This window comes from Canis lupus, chromosome 2, assembly GCF_003254725.2.
Source record: "Canis lupus dingo isolate Sandy chromosome 2, ASM325472v2, whole genome shotgun sequence".
In the NCBI taxonomy this organism is placed as follows: domain Eukaryota; kingdom Metazoa; phylum Chordata; class Mammalia; order Carnivora; family Canidae; genus Canis; species Canis lupus.
Window position 1 is genome coordinate 48,908,111 of NC_064244.1, and position 26,229 is coordinate 48,934,339.

The 26,229-nt window shown below is 36.3% G+C and overlaps 1 protein-coding gene and 1 long non-coding RNA gene across 2 annotated transcripts in view; one reads left to right on the forward strand and one right to left on the reverse strand.

The window, feature by feature from the left end:
* LOC112660307 (uncharacterized) overlaps positions 1–26,229 on the reverse strand; it is a 283,140-nt gene that overhangs the window by 197,347 nt on the left and 59,564 nt on the right. The window lies entirely within an intron of this gene.
* RNF180 (ring finger protein 180) overlaps positions 1–26,229 on the forward strand; it is a 191,335-nt gene that overhangs the window by 127,538 nt on the left and 37,568 nt on the right. The window contains exon 5 of the mRNA XM_025447734.3: positions 20,934–21,159. Coding sequence (XP_025303519.1) covers positions 20,934–21,159 — 226 coding nt within the window. The remainder of the gene's footprint in view (positions 1–20,933; positions 21,160–26,229) is intronic.

Consider the following 26,229-nt stretch of genomic DNA (forward strand, 5'->3'; position numbering starts at 1 on the left):
CCATATCCTGGCTCTTGTAAATAATGCAACAGTGAACATAGGGTTACATGTATCTTTTTGCTTTCTTGGGTAAATACCCTATAGTGGAATTACCGGATCATACAATATTACTATTTTTAATTTTTTTAAGGAACATCCATCTCTTTTCCGCAATGGCTATATCAGTTTACATTCCTGCCAACAGTGCATATGGACTCCTTTTTCTCCACATCCTCGCCGACACTTGTCATTTGTTTTTCATTGTAGGCATCCTGGCCGGTGTGATGTGATACATCATTATGGTTTTAATTTGCATTTCTTTGATGATTACTGATGTTAAGCATCTCTGCATGTGTCTGTTGGCCATCCGAATATCTTCTTTGGAAGGATGTCTATTCAGGTCCTCTGCCCATTTTAATCTGATTTTTGGGTTTTTTTTGTTGTTGAACTAAGTTATTTATGTATTTTAGATACTAACCCCTACCAGACATATCATTTGCAAATATCTTTGCCATTAAGTAGGTTGCCTTTTCACTATGTTGATGGTTTCCTTCACTGTGAAAATGCTTTTTTTTTTTTTTTTGGTATAGTCCCAATAGGTTATTTTTGCTTTTATTTCCCTTGCCTCAAGAGACATATCTAGAAAAATGTTGATAAGGTCAGTGTCTAAGAGATTACTATATATGTTTTCTTCTGGGGTTTTATAGTTTCATATCTCTCAGTTAGGTCCTTACTGCATTTTGAGTTTATTTTTGTGTGTGGTGTAAGAAAGTAGCCCAGTTTCATTCTTTTGCATGTACCTGACCAGTTTTCCCACCACCACTTATCGAAGAGATTGTCTTTTCCCCACTGTGTATTCTTTGTGTATTCTCCTTTGTTATAAATTAATTGATGGTATAATCATGAGATTATTTCTGGGGTTTCTATTTTGTTCCATTGATCTACATGTTTATTTTTGTGCCAGTAGCATACTGCTTTGATTGTTATAGTTTTGTAGTATATCTTGAAATCTGGGATTGTAATATCTCCAGCTTTGTTCTTTCTCAAGACTTCTTTAGCTGTTTGGAGTCTTCTGTGGTCCAACACTAACATTAGTATTATTCTAGTTCTGTAAAAAATGCTGCTGATTTTCTTCTAATCCACAAGGATGCTATGTTTTTCCATTGTCTTTAGTTTCTTTTTCCCTGTTTTACAATTTCCAGAGTATGAGTCTTTCACCTCCTTAGTTAAGTTTATTCGTAAGTATTTTCTTCTTTTTGGCATAATTGTAAGAGAAATCATTTTTTTAGTATCTCTTTCTGCTTCTTTGTTATTAGTATTAGAAATGAAACAAATTTCCATCCTTGTTTCCTTGAAATAGATCCCCCTTGATTGTGGTGAATGATTCTTTTCATGTATTGTTGAATGTGGTTTGCTAATATTTTTTGAGGACATGAGCATCTGTGCTCGTTAGGGATAGTGGCCTGTAATTTTCTTTTTTTGTAGTGTATTCGTCTGGTTTTGGCATGAGAGTAATGTTAGCCTTGTAGAATGCATTTGGAAGCTTCCCTTCCTCTTCGATTTTTTGGAATAGTTTGAGAATAGGTACTAATTCTTCTTTAGATGTTTGGTAGAATTCACCTGTGAATCCATCTGGGTTGAACTTTGGTTTGTTGGGAGTGTTCTTATTACCAATTCAATATTGTTACTAGTAATCAGTCTGTTCAGATTCTCTTTGTCTTCCTAATTCAGTTTCAAAAGATTGTATGTTTCTAGGCATTTATACATTTCTTCTAGGTTGTCCATTTTGTTGGCATTTAATTTTTCATATTAGTCTCATAATCATTTGTATTTCTGTAGTGTTAGTTGTTACTTCTACTTCATTTCTGATTTTATTTGGATTGGCTCTTTTTCCTGATGAGTCAGGCTCAAGGTTTATCAGTTTTGTTTATGTTTTCAAGGAATGAGCTCCTGGTTTTCTTGATCCATCCTATTGTTTTTTGTCTCTATTTTATGTATTTCTGCTCTGATCAGTATTATTTTCTTTTACTGGCTTTGGGCTTTGTTCTTCTTTTTCTAGCTGCTTTAAGTATAAAATTGTCTATTTTTCTTGTTTCTTGAGCTAAGCCTGTGTTGCTATAATCTTCCTTCTTAGTACAGCTTTTGCTGCAACCCAAAGATTTTGCACTGTAATGTTTTCATTTTCTTTTGTCTCCATGTATCTTTTTTATTTCCTCTTCGATTTCTTGGTTGACCCATTCATTATTTAGTAGCATATTATTTAGCCTCCATGTATTTGTGTTTTTTCCATATTTTTTTCTTATGATTTATTTCTAGTTTTATACCTTTGTGGTCAGAAAAGACACGTGATACGATTTCATTCTTTTTGAATTTATTAATACTTTGTTATCTAACGTGATCTATTCTGGAAAATGCCCCATATGCACTTGAAAAGAATGTATATTCCACTGTTTTGGGATGGAATGTTCTAAATATATTTCTTAAGTTTATCTGGTCCAATGTGTCTTTCAAAGCCACTGTTTCCTTGTTGATTTTCTGTGTGGATGATCTATCCATTGTTATAAGTGTGGTGTTAAAGTTTCCTACCATTGTTATACTACTATCAACTTCTCCATTTGTTAACATTTACTTTATGTATGTAGGTGTACCTGAGTTGGGTACATAGATACATACAATTGTTATATCCTCTTGTTGAATTGATGCTTTTATCATTATATAATGCCCTTTTTTTTCCTTCTTGTTACAGTCTTTGGTTTTTTTTTTTTTTCTCTAACTTAAATTTTTTAAGATTTTATTTATTTATTCATGAGAGACACAGAGAGAGAGAGAGGGAGAGGCACAAGCACAGGCAGAGGGAGAAGCAGGCTCCATGCAGTGAGCCCGATGTGGGACTCGAGCCTGGGACTCCAGGATCATGCCCTGGGCCGAAGGCAGACACGCTTAACCACTGAGCCACTCAGGCGTCCCTAGTCTTTGTTTTTAAATCTGTTTTGTCTGACAAAAGTATTGCTATCCCAGCTTTTTGTTTTTTATTTTTTGGGTTGTTTTTGGTTTTTGGTTTTGGGGGTTTTTTGCTTTCATTTCCATGATGAACATTTTTGTCATTCCTTCACTTTCAATCTCTGTGTGTCTTTAGATCTGAAGTGAGTTTCTTATAGGCAGCATGTAGATGAGTCTTGTGTTGTTGTTTTTTTATCCATTCTATATATTGGTACAGACTTTGCATGGAGATAAAGGCTGTACCAAGCTGTTGGCCTCATATCTTTTAAAAGTAGAATCTCAGGCTGTTTTGATTGCCAGGAGCAAGAATTTATTCAGTAACTAAAGTAAATAAAGAACAAGGAAACCTGGGTTAGAAATAATTTTGTCCTCAGCCCTGCTGGACAGAAATGATGTATATATGTGTTGCCTTCCATAAAAAGACCATAATAAAATGCTATGCTGATAAACAATTTTAGATCACATAACCTTTTCATATATTATGTATAATATTATAATAGCTGTGAGTATACTGAGAAGTAGATTAGGCAAAGGCTATTACTTAGGAGAAGATGAAACTTAAGTGGTTTGGCCATTATTTTCTGTTTTTAAAATTTTTTTAAAGATTTTATTAGAGAGAGAGCATGATTGGGGGAGGAACTGAAGGAGAGGGACAAGCAGACTCCCCACTGAGTGGGAACGCGACACAAGGCTCAGTCATGATCTTGAGCTGAAGGCAAATACCTAACCAGCTGAGCTACCCAGACACTCCTGTCCATTATTTTCTAAACTCAGTGATAAAGTAAGTGTGAGGTTTGGTATGTGCATTAGGAGATGGTGGTGCTGCTTTCATTTAGATAACGTCTTGTGGATAGGACTCTGAAATAATATTTGAGCTGAGACCTAAAGAAACAACAACAACAACAACAAAAAGCCATTCACAGAGATAAGAAGAAGCATTTGAGGCAGAACAAATAGCAAGCACAGAGTTACATGAAACAGTTAAAAAAAGAAAGGCAAGTACTCTAAATAGCTAATAATTGGAGCTTATTTAAGCAAACCATATACTAACATTATTATAAATATTTTTACATACGTACATACATATACTTCTCAGTACATACAGTGAAATATAGAAACCTTAGATGTTCATCTGTTTTAACAAATACACCTGTGTATATATACACTAAGATATAAAAACCTTACATCATTCCAAAAAGTTTCCTATTCTTCTTCCCAGCCAATTTCTGTTTCATATCCTGGAGCCAACTATTCTTCTGATTTTTTTTTCAACCATAGAGTAATCTCACTTATTGTAGAATTTTACAAAAGTAGAATTATGTGCTAGGTACTCTTTGGTGTAAGGCTTCTTCCATTACACGGTGTTTTTGCAATTCACTCACGATGTTTTGTGTATAAGTAATTTATTTCTTTTTATTGCTGAATTATATTCCCCTATATGAGTATACTAAAGGGTATTTATCCGTGCCACCATAAATCCCCTTTGCAATATTTGTTCTGGCCTAGCTACTGCCTTGGAGAACTCAACTTTGGCTCTGTCCAGCAGCTACTCCAGCAAGTGAGTTAACAGCCTTTGCCTTGTGGGTCTTCTCTATTGTCACTGAAGCATTAGATGCAGTGAGGCTCACTTAGTTCTTATGTGTATGTAACTTGGAAGTGAGGGGGTGTTAATGCCCAATTTGACACATTTTAGATCAATAGGAGATGGGCACCAGCAGATACGTTTTTCTCCCTTCATCCTTCAGCAGACTATAGACCCCATTACATGTAGTTGGGGCACAATAGTTCATAACCCTCTCCTAAGACTGTATTTGATACCAATTAAAGGCCTACTCAGAAATCTATCCTTTCATATTTTCTCTCCCTCTTTACCTCACTTATTCTCTTTTACTCTCATGCCTGCACTCCCTAATCAAGTAATAGCATATAAATTTCTTCCATACTTTGGGTTCTGGAAAGCCCCAGCTAATGCAGCCTATCTGTAGAAATTGATGTTATTTTAATCTTTTTTCCTTGTATTCACCTGAAGTGTCTTTCTGGGGTCTTTCCAGTATGACAAGTACATACTTCTCTTTTACCAATCTTCCTATTCTCTAACTTAAGTCATATTTACTGAGCATCTTCTATATGCCACACATTCTTCTAAGTAATAGGAATACAGTGATTAAACATAATTTTTTTAAATTTATTTTTTATTGGTGTTCAATTTACTAACATACAGAATAACCCCCAGTGCCCGTCACCCATTCACTCCCACCCCCCGCCCTCCTCCCCTTCCACCACCCCTAGTTCGTTTCCCAGAGTTAGCAGTCTTTACGTTCTGTCTCCCTTTCTGATATTTCCCACACATTTCTTCTCCCTTCCCTTATATTCCCTTTCACTATTATTTATATTCCCCAAATGAATGAGAACATATAATGTTTGTCCTTCTCCGACTGACTTACTTCACTCAGCATAATACCCTCCAGTTCCATCGACGTTGAAGCAAATGGTGGGTATTTGTCATTTCCAATAGCTGAGTAATATTCCATTGTATACATAAACCACATCTTCTTTATCCATTCATCTTTCGTTGGACACCGAGGCTCCTTCCACAGTTTGGCTATTGTGGCCATTGCTGCTATAAACATCGGGGTGCAGGTGTCCTGGCGTTTCATTGCATTTGTATCTTTGGGGTAAATCCCCAACAGTGCAATTGCTGGGTCGTAGGGCAGGTCTATTTTTAACTGTTTGAGGAACCTCCACACAGTTTTCCAGAGTGGCTGCACCAGTTCACATTCCCACCAACAGTGTATGAGGGTTCCCTTTTCTCCGCATCCTCTCCAACATTTGTTGTTTCCTGCCTTGTTAATTTTCCCCATTCTCACTGGTGTGAGGTGGTATCTCATTGTGCTTTTGATTTGTATTTCCCTGATGGCAAGTGATGCAGAGCATTTTCTCATGTGCATGTTGGCCATGTCTATGTCTTCCTCTGTGAGATTTCTGTTCATGTCTTTTGCCCATTTCATGATTGGATTGTTTGTTTCTTTGCTGTTGAGTTTAATAAGTTCTTTATAGATCTTGGAAACTAGCCCTTTATCTGATATGTCATTTGCAAATATCTTCTCCCATTCTGTAGGTTGTCCTTGAGTTTTGTTGACTGTATCCTTTGCTGTGCAGAAGCTTCTTATCTTGATGAAGTCCCAATAGTTCATTTTTGCTTTTGTTTCTTTTGCCTTCGTGGATGTATCTTGCAAGAAGTTACCGTGGCCGAGTTCAAAAAGGGTGTTGCCTGTGTTCTCCTCTAGGATTTTTTTTTTTTAAACTTTTTTTTCTTTATTTATGATAGTACACACACACACAGAGAGAGAGAGAGAGAGAGAGAGAGAGGCAGAGACACAGGCAGAGGGAGAAGCAGGCTCCATGCACCGGGAGCCCGACGTGGGATCCGATCCCGGGTCTCCAGGATCGAGCCCTGGGCCAAAGGCAGGCGCCAAACCGCTGCGCCACCCAGGGATCCCCCTCCTCTAGGATTTTGATGGAATCTTGTCTCACATTTAGATCTTTCATCCATTTTGAGTTTATCTTTGTGTATGGTGAAAGAGAGTGGTCTAGTTTCATTCTTCTGCATGTGGATGTCCAATTTTCCCAGCACCATTTATTGAAGAGACTGTCTTTCTTCCAATGGATAGTCTTTCCTCCTTTATCGAATATTAGTTGCCCATATGATCCTCTCATTGGATGCAGAGAAAGCATTTGACAAAATACAGCATCCATTCCTGATCAAAACTCTTCAGAGTGTAGGGATAGAGGGAACATTCCTCGACATCTTAAAAGCCATCTATGAAAAGCCCACAGCAAATATCATTCTCAATGGGGAAGCACTGGGAGCCTTTCCCCTAAGATCAGGAACAAGACAGGGATGTCCACTCTCACCACTGCTGTTCAACATAGTACTGGAAGTCCTAGCCTCAGCAATCAGACAACAAAAAGACATTAAAGGCATTCAAATTGGCAAAGAAGAAGTCAGACTCTCCCTCTTCGCCGATGACCTGATACTCTACATAGAAAACCCAAAAGTCTCCACCCCAAGATTGCTAGAACTTATACAGCAATTCGGTAGCGTGGCAGGATACAAAATCAATGTCCCAGAAGTCAGTGGCATTTCTATACACTAACAATGAGACTGAAGAAAGAGAAATTAAGGAGTCAATCCCATTTACAATTGCACCCAAAAGCATAAGATACCTAGGAATAAACCTAACCAAAGAGGTAAAGGATCTATACCCTCAAAACTATAGAACACTTCTGAAAGAAATTGAGGAAGACACAAAGAGATGGAAAAATATTCCATGCTCATGGATTGGCAGAATTAATATTGTGAAAATGTCAATGTTACCCAGGGCAATATACACGTTTAATGCAATCCCTATCAAAATACCATGGACTTTCTTCAGAGAGTTAGAACAAATTATTTTAAGATTTGTGTGGAATCAGAAAAGACCCCGAATAGCCAGGGGAATTTTAAAAAAGAAAACCATATCTGGGGGCATCACAATGCCAGATTTCAGGTTGTACTACAAAGCTGTGGTCATCAAGACAGTGTGGTACTGGCACAAAAACAGACACATAGATCAGTGGAACAGAATAGAGAATCCAGAAGTGGACCCTAAACATAATATTCATTATTCCTTTTTGAGCCAGAATTTATATAGAAATGGTTTGAAAAAAAAAAAAAGAAATGGTTTGAAGGCTATTGATTAGCCATTTCTAGTCACTTCTATTGCCTTGCTCCCATAGCTTTGCCCTGATAATAGCAGAAATAATAGTATCTTTAAAAACATGAATACTGGTATATTTTTAATAATTTTAGATTCAAAGACCTTTATTCTTAATGTGACACCAGGCTATTTTAGATTCCTATGGCAGGGACTTGCAAATGGATAAGAGATGTCCTGTATAGAGAATCTGGAGGACACTTTTGATTCACAGAAAGTATAGTCTCTCGAGTAGGGCTATATCAGGATTAGCCTCCTGGTATTCATCCCATATTATTTCCCCTGAATCACTTAAGGCCAATTGGAATGCACAGATGGGGCTATAAATAGGGAAGGGTGAATTTCCAAATTGAAAAAAATAAATAGATTGTTGGCAGAAGATGGGTGGAGTGGATGCTGGAGAGGTTTCCCCAAAAATGTCCATGAAACCAAACCATGTCAGATCTGAATGGTAGGAATGGTGTAGGAATTAGGGGAAGAATAGAGATGAAAGAGTACACAGAAGGAAAAGCTTGTGCAAAAGTCACAAAAGCAGTGAGGAATTTGGTGTAATTCAAAAATGAAAGGATAATTTTTAGAGATGTCGTTTGGGGTGCTGAGTTGATTCTTGCCTAAAGCTAGATGTACTTCTAGATTTTCCAGTTACTGGTACCAGCAGATCGTATTTTAACTTTTGAGCCACTTGGAGTTGGATTGTCTGTCACTTGTAACAAAAATATTTCTAACAAGATCTTGACTTAAATGCCACTACCTCAAAGAAGCCTTTATGGACCCCAGACTAATTTGAGTTCCTCTGTTTTATGCTTTCTTAGCATCCTTTTATTCTCTGCCACAAGACCAAAAGCTCCATAATGGGCCTGGGAAAGTGGCTAGTACACAGTAGGTGCTCAATAAGTATTTGTTGAGTGAAGATAGAGATAAAAACCTGAATTAGAAAGTGGCAATGAGGGACACCTGGGTGTCTCAGCAGTTGAGCATCTGCCTTCAGCTCAGATCGTAATCCTGGGGTCCTGGGATTGAGTCCCACATTGGGTTTCCTGCAGGGAACCTGCTTCTCCCTCTGCCTATGTCTCTACCTTCTCTCTCTCTCTCTCTCTCTCTCTCTCTCTCTCTCTCTTTCTCTCTCTCTGTCTCTCTCTTATGAATAAATAAATAAAATATATTTTTTAAAAAGTAGCAATGAAAATAAAGGGAATCATGGTTGAGGGGAGTACAGGGGAACGTTGAAAGAGTTGAAGAATGAAACCTGGCAAGGATCAGATGTAGGACGTGAGGAACAGAGTCAAATCTGGGGAAGAAGTGATTTCAACTTAGAATATATTAAGATTGTGTATGGTGAAAGAGAGTGGTCTAGTTTCATTCTTCTGCATGTGGATGTCCAATTTTCCCAGCACCATTTATTGAAGAGACTGTCTTTCTTCCAATGGATAGTCTTTCCTCCTTTATCGAATATTAGTTGCCCATAAAGTTCAGGGTCCGCTTCTGGATTCTCTATTCTGTTCCACTGATCTATGTGTCTGTTTTTGTGCCAGTACCACACTGTCTTGATGACCACAGCTTTGTAGTACAACCTGAAATCTGGCATTGTGATGCCCCCAGATATGGTTTTCTTTTTTAAAATTCCCCTGGCTATTCGGGGTCTTTTCTGATTCCACACAAATCTTAAAATAATTTGTTCTAACTCTCTGAAGAAAGTCCATGGTATTTTGATAGGGATTGCATTAAACGTGTATATTGCCCTGGGTAACATTGACATTTTCACAATATTAATTCTGCCAATCCATGAGCATGGAATATTTTTCCATCTCTTTGTGTCTTCCTCAATTTCTTTCAGAAGTGTTCTATAGTTTTGAGGGTATAGATCCTTTACCTCTTTGGTTAGGTTTATTCCTAGGTATCTTATGCTTTTGGGTGCAATTGTAAATGGGATTGACTCCTTAATTTCTCTTTCTTCAGTCTCATTGTTAGTGTATAGAAATGCCACTGACTTCTGGGCATTGATTTTGTATCCTGCCACGCTACCGAATTGCTGTATAAGTTCTAGCAATCTTGGGGTGGAGACTTTTGGGTTTTCTATGTAGAGTATCATGTCATCGGCGAAGAGGGAGAGTTTGACTTCTTCTTTGCCAATTTGAATGCCTTTAATGTCTTTTTGTTGTCTGATTGCTGAGGCTAGGACTTCCAGTACTATGTTGAATAGCAGTGGTGAGAGTGGACATCCCTGTCTTGTTCCTGATCTTAGGGGAAAGGCTCCCAGTGCTTCCCCATTGAGAATGATATTTGCTGTGGGCTTTTCATAGATGGCTTTTAAGATGTCGAGGAATGTTCCCTCTATCCCTACACTCTGAAGAGTTTTGATCAGGAATGGATGCTGTATTTTGTCAAATGCTTTCTCTGCATCCAATGAGAGGATCATATGGTTCTTGGTTTTTCTCTTGCTGATATGATGAATCACATTGATTGTTTTACGGGTGTTGAACCAGCCTTGTGTCCCAGGGATAAATCCTACTTGGACATGGTGAATAATTTTCTTAATGTACTGTTGGATCCTATTGGCCAGTATCTTGTTGAGAATTTTTGCATCCATGTTCATACACAAAGATAAACTCAAAATGGATGAAAGATCTAAATGTGAGACAAGATTCCATCAAAATCCTAGAGAAGAACACAGGCAACACCCTTTTTGAACTCGGCCATAGTAACTTCTTGCAAGATACATCCACGAAGGCAAAAGAAACAAAAGCAAAAATGAACTATTGGGACTTCATCAAGATAAGAAGCTTTTGCACAGCAAAGGATACAGTCAACAAAACTCAAAGACAACCTACAGAATGGGAGAAGATATTTGCAAATGACATATCAGATAAAGGGCTAGTTTCCAAGATCTATAAAGAACTTATTAAACTCAACACCAAAGAAACAAACAATCCAATCATGAAATGGGCAAAAGACATGAACAGAAATCTCACAGAGGAAGACATAGACATGGCCAACATGCATATGAGAAAATGCTCTGCATCACTTGCCATCAGGGAAATACAAATCAAAACTACAATGAGATACCACCTCACACCAGTGAGAATGGGGAAAATTAACAAGGCAGGAAACAACAAATGTTGGAGAGGATGCGGAGAAAAGGGAACCCTCTTACACTGTTGGTGGGAATGTGAACTGGTGCAGCCACTCTGGAAAACTGTGTGGAGGTTCCTCAAAGCAGTTAAAAATAGACCTGCCCTACGACCCAGCAATTGCACTGTTGGGGATTTACCCCAAAGATACAAATGCAATGAAACGCCGGGACACCTGCACCCCGATGTTTCTAGCAGCAATGGCCACGATAGCCAAACTGTGGAAGGAGCCTCGGTGTCCAACGAAAGATGAATGGATAAAGAAGATGTGGTTTATGTATACAATGGAATATTACTCGGCTATTAGAAATGACAAATACCCACCATTTGCTTCAACGTGGATGGAACTGGAGGGTATTATGCTGAGTGAAGTAAGTCAGTCGGAGAAGGACAAACATTATATGTTCTCATTCATTTGGGGAATATAAATAATAGTGAAAGGGAAAATAAGGGAAGGGAGAAGAAATGTGTGGGAAATATCAGAAAGGGAGACAGAACGTAAAGACTGCTAACTCTGGGAAACGAACTAGGGGTGGTAGAAGGGGAGGAGGGCGGGGGGTGGGAGTGAATGGGTGACGGGCACTGGGTGTTATTCTGTATGTTAGTAAATTGAACACCAATAAAAAAAAAAAAAAAAAAGAATATATTAAGATTGGAGTCCTAGCGTGATCATTTACAAAAGGCAGTTAGAAATTTGTATTTGGAGATTAGAAGAGGGATAAGATTGAACAAAGATTTTGCTGACATCAGTACTAAGGAAGTAGATTCTGAGGACAGTAAGAAAGGGTAAGTTCATCTAGGGAAATAGAAAATGCAAAACACCAGCTTTGTAAAGACCATTACTACAAGGACATTGACAGAGAAATATATATATAAGAAGCCAGTAACAATAAACAAAATGAGAGATATCAATACAATGAAATATTATTCCATCATAAAAGAGAATGAAAACTTTGGAAACCTTGAGTGAAAAAGCCAGATACAACAGGATTTGTTTTGTATGATTCTGTTTATATGAAATGTTCAGAATAGTCAAATCTATAGAGACAGAAAGATTTGTGGTTGCCAAGGGTGGGGCACCACGAGGGGGGAAGAGAAGGAAATGGGAAATGACTGATAATGGGTATTGCAGTTTCTTTTCGGAGTGAGGAAAATTTTCTGATATTAGATGGTACTGGTAATGACTGCACAACCTTATGAATATACCAAAGCCCCTGAATTGCACACTTTAAAATGATGAATTTTAGGGTGTGTGAATTGCATTTCAAAAAAAGGTCAGCAAAGGGACACTTGGGTGGCTCAGTGGTTGGCATCTGCCTTTGGCTCAGGTCGTGATCCTGGAGTCCCAGAATTTAGTCCCACATTGGGCTCCCTGCATGGAGCCTGCTTCTCCCTCTGCCTCTCTCTGTGTGTCTCTCATGAATAAATAAATAAAATCTTTCTTTTTAAAAAAAAGGTCTGTAAGAGGAATAAATTGTGTATAAGACTTAAAGAAAAAAAAAGAAAAAAAAAGACTTAAAGAATAAGGTAAATAAAGCAGATGGACAATTACAGTGAAGCCAGAAAAGACCAAGTAAACTCATTCTCTCTCCAACATTGAAACAAAGTAAAATGTCTTCCATAGAATAATGATTGCATTTTGTAGTCTTTAAGAACATGGCAACTAGTGCCTTTTAACTATGTGGTTGTGTATTAGCAACTATAAGTGTGAATAAAGATATAATATCTATTTATTTTCCTTTTGGAGCTAATCAGTAACCTGGGATTCACATTTTTCTTCCTTTAAGTCAACATGACTTTGTAAATGAGGTGAAAACATCCCAGAATATTAGAAATGTTAGAAATGTTATGTAGCAAAACACCCTTCCTTTAATTTCAGACAGGATAGTAATTTTTTTAGTGTATGTGATTATTAAATTTAAATGCTTCCACGAAAATATGCATGGAATATATACTGCATCATTTATCATTTAATAAAGATGTATTAACTTGTACAGAACATGTAGTATTTTTAAAATAACTACTAGCATAGCGTTGGTTTTCAAACCAAAAACAGAAGATACTTTCAAAAAGTGACCAGCACTACAAAATATTGCAAACATTTTATTTCAAATGCCAAAAATGGGGGTAGTGAACAATACAACTGATATAAGTTTTTCTCTTAAAAAAAAAAAGTACATTTTAGAGCTCATATGTTCTCAAAAAGAGAGCCAGAAATGGCAGATATATACTCTTTGAGTTTTGCTGAAGAAAGATTTCCATTCTAATGAAAGATTTCCATTCTAATGAATTGCTTTTAGTCCCCAAACCAAAGTAATTTGGGGAAATTTATAAGTCCTAGCCTGAGCATTTGCAGTTGGTTACTGTGAATGTGGGTCATTCTCACTTCTTCCAAGGCTAGGACTGTTCTCTAGTTTTTTTTTTTTTTTTTTTTTACTTCATTTAACTTGATTTTCTGTTTTATAAGTAAATCAAGTATCATTTTGGTTTAATATTCATATTTCTTGGGAGAGCAAGTAAGCTGCACAGAGTTGCATTCTGGAGAGCTTTTAATGGGATAAATAGAATTCTTCAAATGGCCAGTAGAGGGAAAATGACAGTATGTACTTCTCTGGAATTTTCTATTTTATACATGAATCTAGTTCCATCAGTATATAGAGTGGAGCCCTGAAGGGACTTTATTTACGAAGCAACATAATGAATAAATGGTCTCTGAATACCTCTGTATCTGATGGCCTGGGCGATACTGAGTATTGTATTGATCTGCAAACATACAGAGAAGTATGATGGTGAGTGGGGAAAAAATATTCTAAGCCATCACTGGTCTCCTCTTAGAGACATGGAAAATCTTCATTTAGTCTCTTCCTTTCTATGGTATGCTGGTAGATTACAGGAATAAATTGTGGGATGGCCACGATAGCCAAACTGTGGAAGGAGCCTCGGTGTCCAACGAAAGATGAATGGATAAAGAAGATGTGGTTTATGTATACAATGGAATATTACTCAGCTATTAGAAATGACAAATACCCACCATTTGCTTCAACGTGGATGGAACTGGAGGGTATTATGCTGAGTGAAGTAAGTCAGTCGGAGAAGGACAAACATTATATGTTCTCATTCATTTGGGGAATATAAATAATAGTGAAAGGGAATATAAGGGAAGGGAGAAGAAATGTGTGGGAAATATCAGAAAGGGAGACAGAACGTAAAGACTGCTAACTCTGGGAAACGAACTAGGGGTGGTAGAAGGGGAGGAGGGCGGGGGGTGGGAGTGAATGGGTGACGGGCACTGGGTGTTATTCTGTATGTTAGTAAATTGAACACCAATAAAAAATAAATTAAAAAAAATAAATAAATAAATTGTGGGAAATTTTCACTCAGAATTTTGGATTATAGCAGCTCCAGTGTTCATTTGAGACCCCACAAATTCTGTTTTTCCTTTACTACAGGTTGTAGGGATTTGGTGTGTTTCTTCCTTCGAAGCTACTAACTACTGACATTCACTCTAGACCTTGGGATGTTATTTTGGATTTTTTTTTAAGTGAAACAAGCACTCAGGCCAGGACAGCTAGATCATTTTGACATAGATTCCTAGAGTTAACTCTAACCTAAAGCTCTATTTCTGTCTTGCAAAGTGATTGCTATAAAAAAATGATTCAGATATAGTAATTTTCAATCTATTTAGAAAAGCTTATTAATGAGGTGTTCTTAATATTTGTATCAAGCAACCCCATATGAATTGCCAATTATCAAAGAATTATAATGTAGAAAGTATAACTAAAACTGTATCAAAGATCACTTAATCTTTCCTTGATGCTTTAGAGGCATAGCAGATCTTGCTTTTCATTTTAAATGACGTTATTTATTGAGATGCATGAGTGGCTCAGTCAGTTGAGTGTCTGCTCTTGATTTTAGCTCAGGTCATGATCTCAGGGTCATGAGACAAGCCCTACATCCAGCTCCAGAGTCAGTGTGGAGTCTCTTGTCCCTCTCCCTTTGTTCCTCCTGCTGCATGCACATACACTTGCTCTCTCTCTCTCTGTCTCTCAAATAAATAAATAAAATCTTTAAAAAGATTAAAATAAAAACCAAATGAAGTTATTTTATCATCTAATAGAACTCTAAACATTAAGCTGATTGGTTTTTCTCTTGATAACATGATGCATCTAGGTGTGGCTTTTTGAAGTAAACACTAAATACGTTCTTCTTCTCCTTCCCTACACTGTCCCACCATTTTTTTTTTTTTGGATGCCTTAGAGCTTTTATTTCTTTATTTCTCAGATAGATGAGAACTCATCAGTAATTTAGACCCCATTATATTTTTTCCCTAAATTATCTTGTTTAGTAAGATGAAATTATTGCCAATATTACCAATTCACTAAAACTTACATACTTCAATACAGTATCTAATACAGGTTTATGGCCCAAACCACCTTGCTTTCTACTTCCTAGTGCATTTGTTGTCATACTTTTTGGACTCAAGATCCCTTTAAAATCTTAAGGTTATTGAAAACCCCAAAGAATTTTTGTGTATGTGGGTTATAAATATCTACCATATGATAAAACAGAAAAATTTTGAGATATTTTTAAATTCATACACAGATAATAATAAACCATTACATGGCATCATAAATATTATAAATATATCATCAATATTATAAAAATAATTTATTCAAAACAAAGATTGAGAAGGATGCCATTTGTTTTAACTTTTGCAAATCTCTTTAGTATTTGGCCTAATAAACAGCATATTGTATTCTCACATCTGCTTCTGCATACAGTCTGCTGCCATATGTTGTTTTGATTGAAGTACATGAAGAAAATCCAGCCAGACACATAGTCCAAAAAGAGAATGTATTACAATAGCTTTTCAAATGATTTGGATAGATGTCTTTGATATTACACCAAAACTTGACGAGGGCTAGATTATTAAAGACTAGTTGCAGTGTGGAATCTGACAATGTGAATTCTATTATATTAAATTCCATTGGTCTGTCTTTACTCTTTGAGCCCTTCATTTACTTAAGCATAATTTTGTACTATCGTGCATTAGACCTCTGGAAACTATTGGTTCATTGAGTTATACAGGTCCTCTTAATGTCATATTTCTTAAGCAATATAAAAAAAATTGTTACTATCTTGTCTTCAGAAAAGTCTGGAAGTATTGGGAAGCGATAAGCATGTAGAAATTTTCCAAAATTTTGATTTTTGCTTGAAAGCCCAAATCTTATCACTTTATTTGGCAACAAATACAATCAGGGTTTTTTTCCCTTGAAGTGAGAGATTTGCTTTCTTCATTTTTGTGAAAATGCCTGAGAAATAACCAGATCTGAATAATAAGTTTCCCTGGCCATTGTTTATTACATAACTATGGTATTCAATGGAAAAAACAGCTAGTTCAGCTCACAATGAAAACAATAATAAGCATGCTTTTTCTTAAAATAACCATTGTGCTTTGGTATGCAGCAGAAATGCTCTCTGTGTACTTCTTGTTTCTCTCACATGGAGTAGTAAAAGATAAATCATCAATTAATAAAAATTAATCTTTTTCCTTCATCAAGGGCATTCTTAGCAGAAACTGGCTTTGGCTTTTTTTTCTCCCCTTTATGTGGGGTAGAAAGAATAAAAGAAGAATACCTTCTCTGGAGACAGTTTTAAGTGAAATCCAATTATAATGTTGATTTCACCTCATACTTTTAAAGAAAATAGAATTATAAAAAATATATTTTTGAAAAGAATAAAGAAATACCACAGCTGGAAAATAAGACAACATACCATCAGTGGACTGTAGTCTTTCAGGAATATCTAAAGAGTGGATGGCAGTTTGTATCAATATAGAAAATGAAGAAATTGTTTTTTTTTTTCAAAGGCCAAGACATAAATTGATGTAGAATTAAGAGCAATTCTCATTTGAGACCTGGAGTAATTTCAGGATCATTTAGGAGGAACTTTGAATGTGTATTGCTAAGTGAAAGAAGCCAGTCTGAAAAGGCTCCATCCTGTGTAATTCTTCTTTTAACACTTTCTGGGAAAAGAACACTATATACACACAGATCAGTAGTTGACAAGGGATTGGAGACAAGGTCAAAGGGATGAATAGGTGGAGCACAGGGGATTTTAGGGCAGTGAAACTATTCTATAGGATATTGTAATTGCAGATAGATGACATTCATTTGTTAAAACCCATACAATGTACAAAACCAAGAGTGAACCATAATGTAAACAAACTATGGACTCATGCTCGCCTCAGCAGCATGTATACTAAAATAATAATCCAAGGACTTCAGTTAATAGTAATATATCAGTAATGGTGACAGAAGGTGAAACTGTGTGTGTGTGTGTGTGTGTGTGTGTTGGAAAGGTGTATGTGGGAATTCTTTGTACTTTCTGTACGATTTTCCAAAAATATAAAACTCTCAAATACAGTATTCTTAAGTATAATGACAGAGCAAACATATTCCAACTATTGTTCTGAATGCTTTATATATATTAACTTTTTTAATCCTTTCAACAACTATGAGTTAGGTAGTGTTAGTATCCCCACCTTACAAATAAGGAAAAGGAATTAAGTAATTTGCATAAGGTCACACAGACAGTAGTGGCACAGCCCAAACAGGCTCTGGAGTCTTGCTCTTATTCACTGCCCTACTATCACTCTTAAAAAATAGTAAGTTGGAGGAATAAGGCCAAATACAGCAGTAATCACAGTATTGTAAATGAACTAAAGGCACTGCTGTTTGTTGTCATTATTACTAATAACTCATAGACTTAATTTTTGTGCTAATTTTTACTGATTTTTTTTGAAACATTGCTTTATATTATTTATCCGTTTAATCTTCTCCTCGTCTGAGACTGGAAGCCCCTAGAAAGCAGTTTGAGAGACTGTGTTCGGTTCTTTGTAGAATAATTCCCCTGGAGCCAAGAGTAGTTGTACATTGGGCACCTATTATATTCATCTTTTAATTTCAGTAACAATCCCTTAAAATTTACTTCCCTATAGATCCTACCTAAATTTGTCTTTTTCTTTTAACCTGCATCATAACCATCACCCGTTAACATTTATTATTTGGTAGGACATTTTAAAGTCCATTAACTCACTTAAGAATGTGGTAGTGACGAAGAGTGCTGCTCCAGATCCATACTGGCTGGATTGAAATCCCAGCTTCACCATGAGTGGTGTGAGTTAATGAGGAGCTCACTGTTTCTCACTTTTCTTTGTTCTAAAAAATGATGATAGTAATAATACCTACCTCATAGGGGTTTTGTGTTGAGGAAAAAGACAACTTTGATTGCCTTGTTTCTAAGTCCCAACGTATTTCATGGGGAATACAAGATAAATGTTTAGCTCCATGGCACATGCGCTGTGTAAGAGGAAACTGGTTATGCTGGATTCATGTCATTTTGGTTTATAAATAGATATGTCTTTTATGATCTATTTTCTTTTAACATCCATTTGTTTTTAGATCTAATCATGAAAACTACGCAAAGGAAAATTAGAATCACTCTCATACAAACGCTTGTTTATGTCATTTTCTGAATGAGTGTCCTCTATCTTTTAACAGCACTTGCCAGGGAGGTGGTTTCAGAAGTCCTGCTGCCCTGGCCCTCAGTGTTCCTATGGATGACTTTAGTTTGTCTGTGTTCCTTAAAGGAACTGCAGATGTGTTGTGATCCTTATACAATGAGAGACACATTAACCCACACTGTCCTGTGCTTGAAGTGTTCAATTTGCTTTTTAAGTAACCACATCATATACTGAATTTCATTAAGTCAGTTAAAATCCCGAGCTCTTTTTACATAAATTGCTTTTAGCTAAGTTTTATTCATCTTCTACGTGTGCAGCCTGTTTTGGAGTCTTCAATTCGGAAATTATAGGTATCTCTGTTAAATTCAATCTTGATTTCTGCCCAGCCACCTATTGAGACTGTTATTTTTTTCATCTTGACTCTGCCAACTGGGTTAGCGTAATTTACAATTTTCTATTATTTGCTAATGGCATACCTTGTTTCAGAAAAGATTTTGGCTCTTAACTAGACAGCTCTCCTTTCTATCCGTTCCCCCTACATTTCTGATAAACATTTCTGGAGTTTGCATCTATGACAATTGAAATATTGAGGAGAAGAGGATGAGTTCATAGACACACCTATTAAAAACCTCTTTCTAGGTTGGCATTGTTCCATTAATGAGTAATTAATCTTTAAAACATAATTGACCAACTAATGGGAATTTAAATAAAAACTTTAAAAAAATGTAACTATCCAGGGATGCCTGGGTGGCTCAGCAGAGCATCTGTCTTGGGCTCCGGGTGTGATCTCGGGATCGAGTCTCCCATCGGACTCCCTGCAGGGGGCCTGGCTCTCCCTCTGCCTGTGTCTCTGCCTCTCTGTCTCTCATAAATAAATAAATAAAATCTTTTAAAAAAATTAACTATCCATCCAACAGCAAATTTACTATTATGCAACCCTGCATCTCTGCAATTTGGAGAAAAACTCAGTAGAATTCTATCCTTGAGGTAATTTGCTGTCTTCTTGTATAACAGTATTAATTAGCAGATATGTGCAGTTTTCTGGATTAATAAAAACTCTTAAGCCTTTTAACTCCTTAAAACATAGTGAACCCTACAGGTCTTTGTATATGTTATTTCTATTGTGAGGATTGCTTCACTTAGCTTAAATAATAGATGAATAGTTGCAACCTCACTTTCTATTTCCAAACTTAAGTTTATTTTCAAAATATTGTGTTTTTCAATAACAAAGATATTATTTCTTTGTATATTTTACTGAAGTCTAGTTACTTTTGTGGTATACATAGAGGCTAAGTACTTCATAGAAATAAAATACTGCACAAATATTTAGGTCACAATTTGAAATGCTTTAAGAGGTTCTACAAATTATGTTTTTTTATGCCATGGGTTTCTTCAAGGTTAATTAGTTCAAATCTCAAGGCACAGTCCTGAGAGTCTAAAGCAAGCAGAATAAGCTAGCATCATGGAATAAAATTTAAGTCAGTCAGCATCTAGGTCCATAGATGTTTTTATGTGTGATGCCCAGTTCAGTGCTAGTTATTTACCTATACTTTTTGTTTTGTAAATATCTTATAAGTCTAGGAGAGAATATTTGTATATCAATAATGTGCAAAAATTATGGATTTTGTTGCCTTTCCTGCAGATTTTCTTTATTATTGTTCAGATCATAGCCACAAGCTTTCTGTTGGTGAGAGACATTTATTTCATATCCTCTCTGTATTGAACTTTGTTTATGTTATCTGAAATCTCATGGAATGCTCTTTATCTAGTTCATTACCTCATGTCATCCTCACATCATCCTCACAGATGGGGAAATTGTTAGACTAAGTCAAAGAATTTGGTTACCAGACCTCATACTGCCAATGTTTGAACTACCTCTTTCCTTCGTTCCTCTTTCTTACCTCATCTTTTTGGGAGATGGGAAGGGACTCATCCTATTTTCCAACTACAAGCCTGATCCCAGAATTACCACAATTCCCTTTGCCTTGTCTACTTCCTGACATATGTTAGGCTTTGGCCATTTCTGGGCCTTTAGGTCCACAAAGGGACAAAGTATAGAGAATTCATGCATGGTATGAGGATTAACAATGATATCCTGTTGCCTTTACTTTTCATCATATACACATGCCCATAGAAAGCTCTATAACCTCATGACAATCACTTTATTGCTTTGGTGAGAATGGGAAGTGGGATAGATGGGGAATCTATAATCCTGGGACTAGCATATGTGACACTTACTTAACTAGTTCTGGTTAAATAGATACTGGTATACTTCAATACGTTTGGGTAAGGTTTAGCATTTAGCATTATATAAAAATATTAAAAAGAATAATTAAGACTTTTGGATTTTTCATGTATGTTTTGAGTTTCTTCTCATGTTGCAAGATAGCCTTTCTGTCACTTAGAATATGTCACCGAAATAGATATTATATGCTTCTCATAAATATTTGTATTCATTTTAACAAAATATAAAGGCAGTCCTCTTTCTCAAGGAAACCAATCTCATACTGAACTAGGAAAAAATTATTTTTGCTTGTTTTGCAGACCTTGAATAATGAGATGAGTACAGATGATGACAATGAATATGCAGAAGAAAAGGAAAGTTACATCTGTGCAGTGTGTCTGGATGTTTATTTCAACCCATACATGTGTTACCCTTGCCACCACATCTTCTGTGAGCCCTGCTTACGGACTCTTGCCAAAGACAATCCTGCAAGCACTCCCTGCCCATTGTGTCGGACAATTATTTCCAGAGTCTTTTTCCAGACAGGTAACTCTGCTCTTTCATTAACAGAATTTCCTGATTTTTCTGACTCCTGTTTTGTTCCAGTTCTAAAGGTACTTTATAAATTATTATGAGAAATTATAAATTATTTTGAGAACGTTATTGCAAACCATACAGGATAATTTATTACTCTCCATGTTATAAAACAGTGCTTCCTCAATTCATAGAACTATGTGAAAATCATAGAATCCTCGATGAAAAGAGATTCTCATGTCTAATTCCTACTTTATGATGAGATCTTTTCTAAGACATTCTAAGGGTTTTAGACATCTCCAATGTCAAGGACATTCCATTAAAATTTGAAGCAGCCCTGTTGATGATTCATTCCTCATAGCTGCCTTTTTGCTACTCATTCTTTGGCCCTTGCTATTTCCTCTGGAGTCTTAGAGAGTAAATCTGTAAATAGCTGAGGAAAACTTGTCTTTCCTCCACATTCCACATCTTCTCAACATCCTTATGGTTCTTGAAGTCTTCCTGAATGAAAAGTAAAACTAGAGCAAGGATTTGTTTACCTAAGTATTAGTAAAAATGGAATATAACATACTATCTAAAACATATTAGTGGAGAGAGGAAAAACTAATGAATTGCTAAGAAAAAGTGAAGAATAATAGAAGTAAGCAGAGCCAATACTTACTGAGTGCACAACTATGTGCCAAAATTAGGGGGAAATATGCTATTTCCACATTCTACAGATGAATGTGGATGGGCAGGATACATAAACCATATGACTGTACATAGGAACTATAATTAGATGAAGTATTTGGTTTTAAATATTCTGACACCTAAGGAAAAATAAAAGTACACAATTATATGATTCTCATGATTCAGTAAAAGAAACACCCCACTTCCTAAGAATAAGCAACCATTTTTCTGGCAGTTGAAATGGAATTTTTTATGTGATTTCTCTTCTAGGGCATATTGAAAAGCGGAGTAGTCAGTGTCCTCAAAAATATCCTCAGAGCAAATGCAGTATCAGGTTTCCTGACACTGTGTCTTCTGGTATACTCTGATAAAAGCTGAGGAAATACCAGAGTATAAATTAGGGAAAGTGACATTGCTAGTAGCCAAAACATTATGGTCTAGTTTTCTTACAGAAATAACTTTTTAAATTATACACATAATTGAATTTCATTAGAGAAAAATCAGAACATCCAGATAAAACTATAAACTCAAGATCGTACATAGTCCTAACATTTAAAGACCACCTTGAATGAGTATCCTTCCAGAATATTTTATATATGTGTACTTAATTATCTTTCTTACAGAAAAAGAAATATAATTATATTATAAATAAGGTTTTTAACCTGCTTAGTTTTACTTAAAAACTTTTGTGATTATATCATGATCTACTTAAGCTATCTACTATATGGAACAGTTAGTTTAGTTATTTGTTATTATTTGCTGACATATGGGGATAAATAATTGCACAATCTCTATTTCTTTGCAAGGGATTTCCAGAAGTAGAACTGGCAGTTAAAAAGTCATTGTATGTTTTACAGCTATATATATGTTGCAAAATTGTGTTCCAAAACTACTGTAAGCAGCATTATGCAAGGGCTTATTTTCTCTAAACTCTGGGCATTTTTTTTTTGTTTTCTTTTGTTTTCTTTTTAAATCCCTGGCCCTGACCTTTGCTGATTTTTCTTATGGTTTATTCATCTTTTTCTTGTTTATTAACAATAAGATTTTTAAAAATTAGTGTCAGCTTTTGTCACATGTGGTAAATCATTTTCCTGTTTGTCATTTGTACTTTAGTTATGTTTATTGTGTTTTATGAATGTACAGAACTTTTATATTTTTATGTAGTCTCATGTAGCAGCCTTGCTCTTTATTATTTCTAATTTCAAAGCTAGGTATTAAAAGGTCATACCCACTAAAGAAGTATGTAAACATTTTCTGTTCAACATTTGTTGAATGAGCCATTTTTCCTATCCTAATTGAATTGCCATTCTTTAAAAAGTAATAATTACAAAAATATGTGTGTTTCTTGGCAGCTGTTATTTTCCATTCATATTTCTATCTTGCCCTACACCATTACTTTACTCTTTTTTAAAAGACTTCATTCATTTTAGAGAGAGAGAAAGAGAATGCATCTGCAAGTGAGGGAAGGGTCAGAGGGAGAGAGAGAGAATCTCAAGTAGACTTCACACTGAGCATGGAGCCCTTCCAGGGGCTTGATCTCAGGACCTTGGATTATGACCTAAGACAAAACCAAGAATCAGATGCTTAGCCACTCAGGCACGCTCCCCCATTACTTTACTCTTTTTTTCTTAAAGATTTATTTATTTATTTGAGAGAGAACGTGTGTGTGTGTGTGCGCGCGCGCGCACATGCCCAGGTGCAGGGGGTGGGGCAGGAGTCTGCTGAGTGGAGCCCAGTGCCAGACTGGATCCCAGGACATTGAGATCATGACTTGGGCAGAAACCAAGAGTTGGACACTTAACCAACTAAGCCACGCAGGCACCTCCCCTATTAGTTTACTCTGAACACTATTCTATGTTGTATGATTAGTAATTCAAAAGTGACTTAAAAGTATAAATTATGTGGGGCTAGTTCATATTTTTAATTGACATTGATATAATACTGAGTGATTGTTATTATGGCATATCACCACTCAATAAAGTTCTGAAATTTCCTTCTTATTTTTTTTATTTTTTTTCTTTTTTTTTTTAATTTATGATAGTCACAGAGAGAGAGAGAGAGAGAGAGAGAGGCAGAGACACAGGCAGAGGGAGAAGCAGGCTCCATGCACCGGGAGCCCAACGTGGGATTCGATCCCGGGTCTCCAGGATCGCGCCCTGGGCCAAAGGCAGGCGCCAAACCGCTGCGCCACCCAGGGATCCCTGAAATTTCCTTCTTAATATCTCTCCACAATTCTTACTAGCTTTCTGCCTGTGTATTTTTGTTGTTGCTATTGTAAATGAGATTTTTTTCCTTTTCTGTTTTCATATGCTTTTGGTAGTACTTTGGCGAAGTTAGTTTACAGTCTTAGAGTATTCCATTAATCTTACTGAACCCTGATAGTTATTATTAAGTGAATGAATCATCTCAGTCACTATTCCGATTGTGGACAAACCAGGGGATAGTTACTATCAAAGATCAGAGTGGGAAAGCTATCATTTCCTAAAGGTACTGAAGATATTTGGCCAATGAATAAGGGGTTGGTTGTGACCATTCTGTTATAGTAGCTCAATGGGTAGAGATAATGAGATTCCCCCAGATTTATTCCATAGAGTATACTTCATCAAAATGATTTTAGCCTGAGTATTATTCAGCTCCCCCAACATAGACCAAGTGGCTTCTGGGTAGCAGATCGCCCCCCCCCCCCTTGACTCCTTGTTAACCTATCCCCTTTGCCAGTGATTGGTTCACAATTCAGCATGTGGTCCAGTTCTGACCAATGAGATGAAAAGAAAGTTTGTCTTTACTACTCTTAAGAGATGAGATGGAGAAGAAGCCCTCTCTCTCCCATGACATAAACAAGAAAGTGTCTAACAGGCGTAGCTATTGACAACGGTCTTATGAGTAAGTGGGGAATCAGCTTAGTATGAAGCCTTTATTTTGGATGGCAGAACTGAGGAAGGAAAGAATGTAGGGTCTTAATGGCATTGTTTAACTGCTAAGTCAGCCAGCTTTGAAGCCCACCCTACGGATTTCTAGTTCCATTAAATATTAATTTTATGAATTAACTAATACAGTTTGAGTAAATTTTCTGTTAATTTCAACCAAGAGTATCCTAACCAATAAAAGCATATGAATAAAGGTAGTCAACAAAGAAACTAAAAATGATAGTATGATTCACAAAATCTTGAGAGGTTAAAAGGAAAGAAGATAGTATGAAAAGACCTAAATCCTCTTAGATGGAAGTCAACATTATTTAAAGATAATAAATAGTAAAGAGGTTTCTGGAAGGGTGGTATGAGAGGCTCAATCCTCACCCGAGCAAAACCACCATTTAACTGATGAAAATGATGCTTTTAAATTAAGGCCTCTGGAAATGGTTCTCTAAGGATACAGAAAATAGAGAAGCACTTAGTTTTTTAATCTAATATATACCACTATTCTCAGGAAGAACACCAAGACCCTGTAGCATTTGGATACCCACACACAAAGAAATGTGACTTTGGAACCTTACCTTACACTATTTACACACACACACATGCACACACACTAATTAAAATGAAATAAAAACCTAAATGTAAGAGCTAAAGATATAAAACTCTTAGATGAAAACATAGGTGAAAAATTTTTGAAATTGGATTAGGCAATAATTTCTTAAATGTGACACCTAAATCACACAAACAACCAAGGGAAAAAACAGACAAATCAAACTTTATCAAAGTTGAAAACTTGTGTGCTTCAAAGGATATTATCAACAAAGTGAAAAGATAATCACAGAGTGAAATAAAATATTTATAAAATACATATGTGACAAGAACTTAGTATCCAGAATATAGGAGGAATTCTTACAACTCAACAATAAAAAGAAAACCCAATTTCAAAATGGGCAAAGAGTTTGAATAGACACTTTTCCAGAGAAGATGAAAAATGGCCAATACACATATTTTAAAATGCTCAACATCATTAGTTAGTTGCAAATCAAAACTCTGATATCACTTCACACTCACTAGGATGGCTACAATCACAAAGACAGTAACAGATATTGACAAGGATATGGAGAAATTGGAACTTGTGTGTTTTTTGTTAAAATATAAAATGGTGAAGTCACTTTGGGAAAAAGAAGGATAAGTTTGGACAAGGCAGACTCTAAGCTTCCTATGAGATTGGGAAAAGTTCTAGTGTGTCCTAAATTAATTAGAGTGCTTTTATCTTTGAATATGGGAAGGACACCAGTGTAGGCAGGTCTGAGGAATAAGACGTCTGAATAGGTGAGACCCTTCCCATTCATTGACTGACAACCTCACCACATCCTTTCAGACCCAGCAGCAGCACCCCAATGCTAGGTCTATTCAGGGAGGTGCTGTATGCTTCATAACAGTATCTACAGGCCACCTCAAATCAGCAGGCCAAGGACAGGCAAAGGCTGTGGTTTAC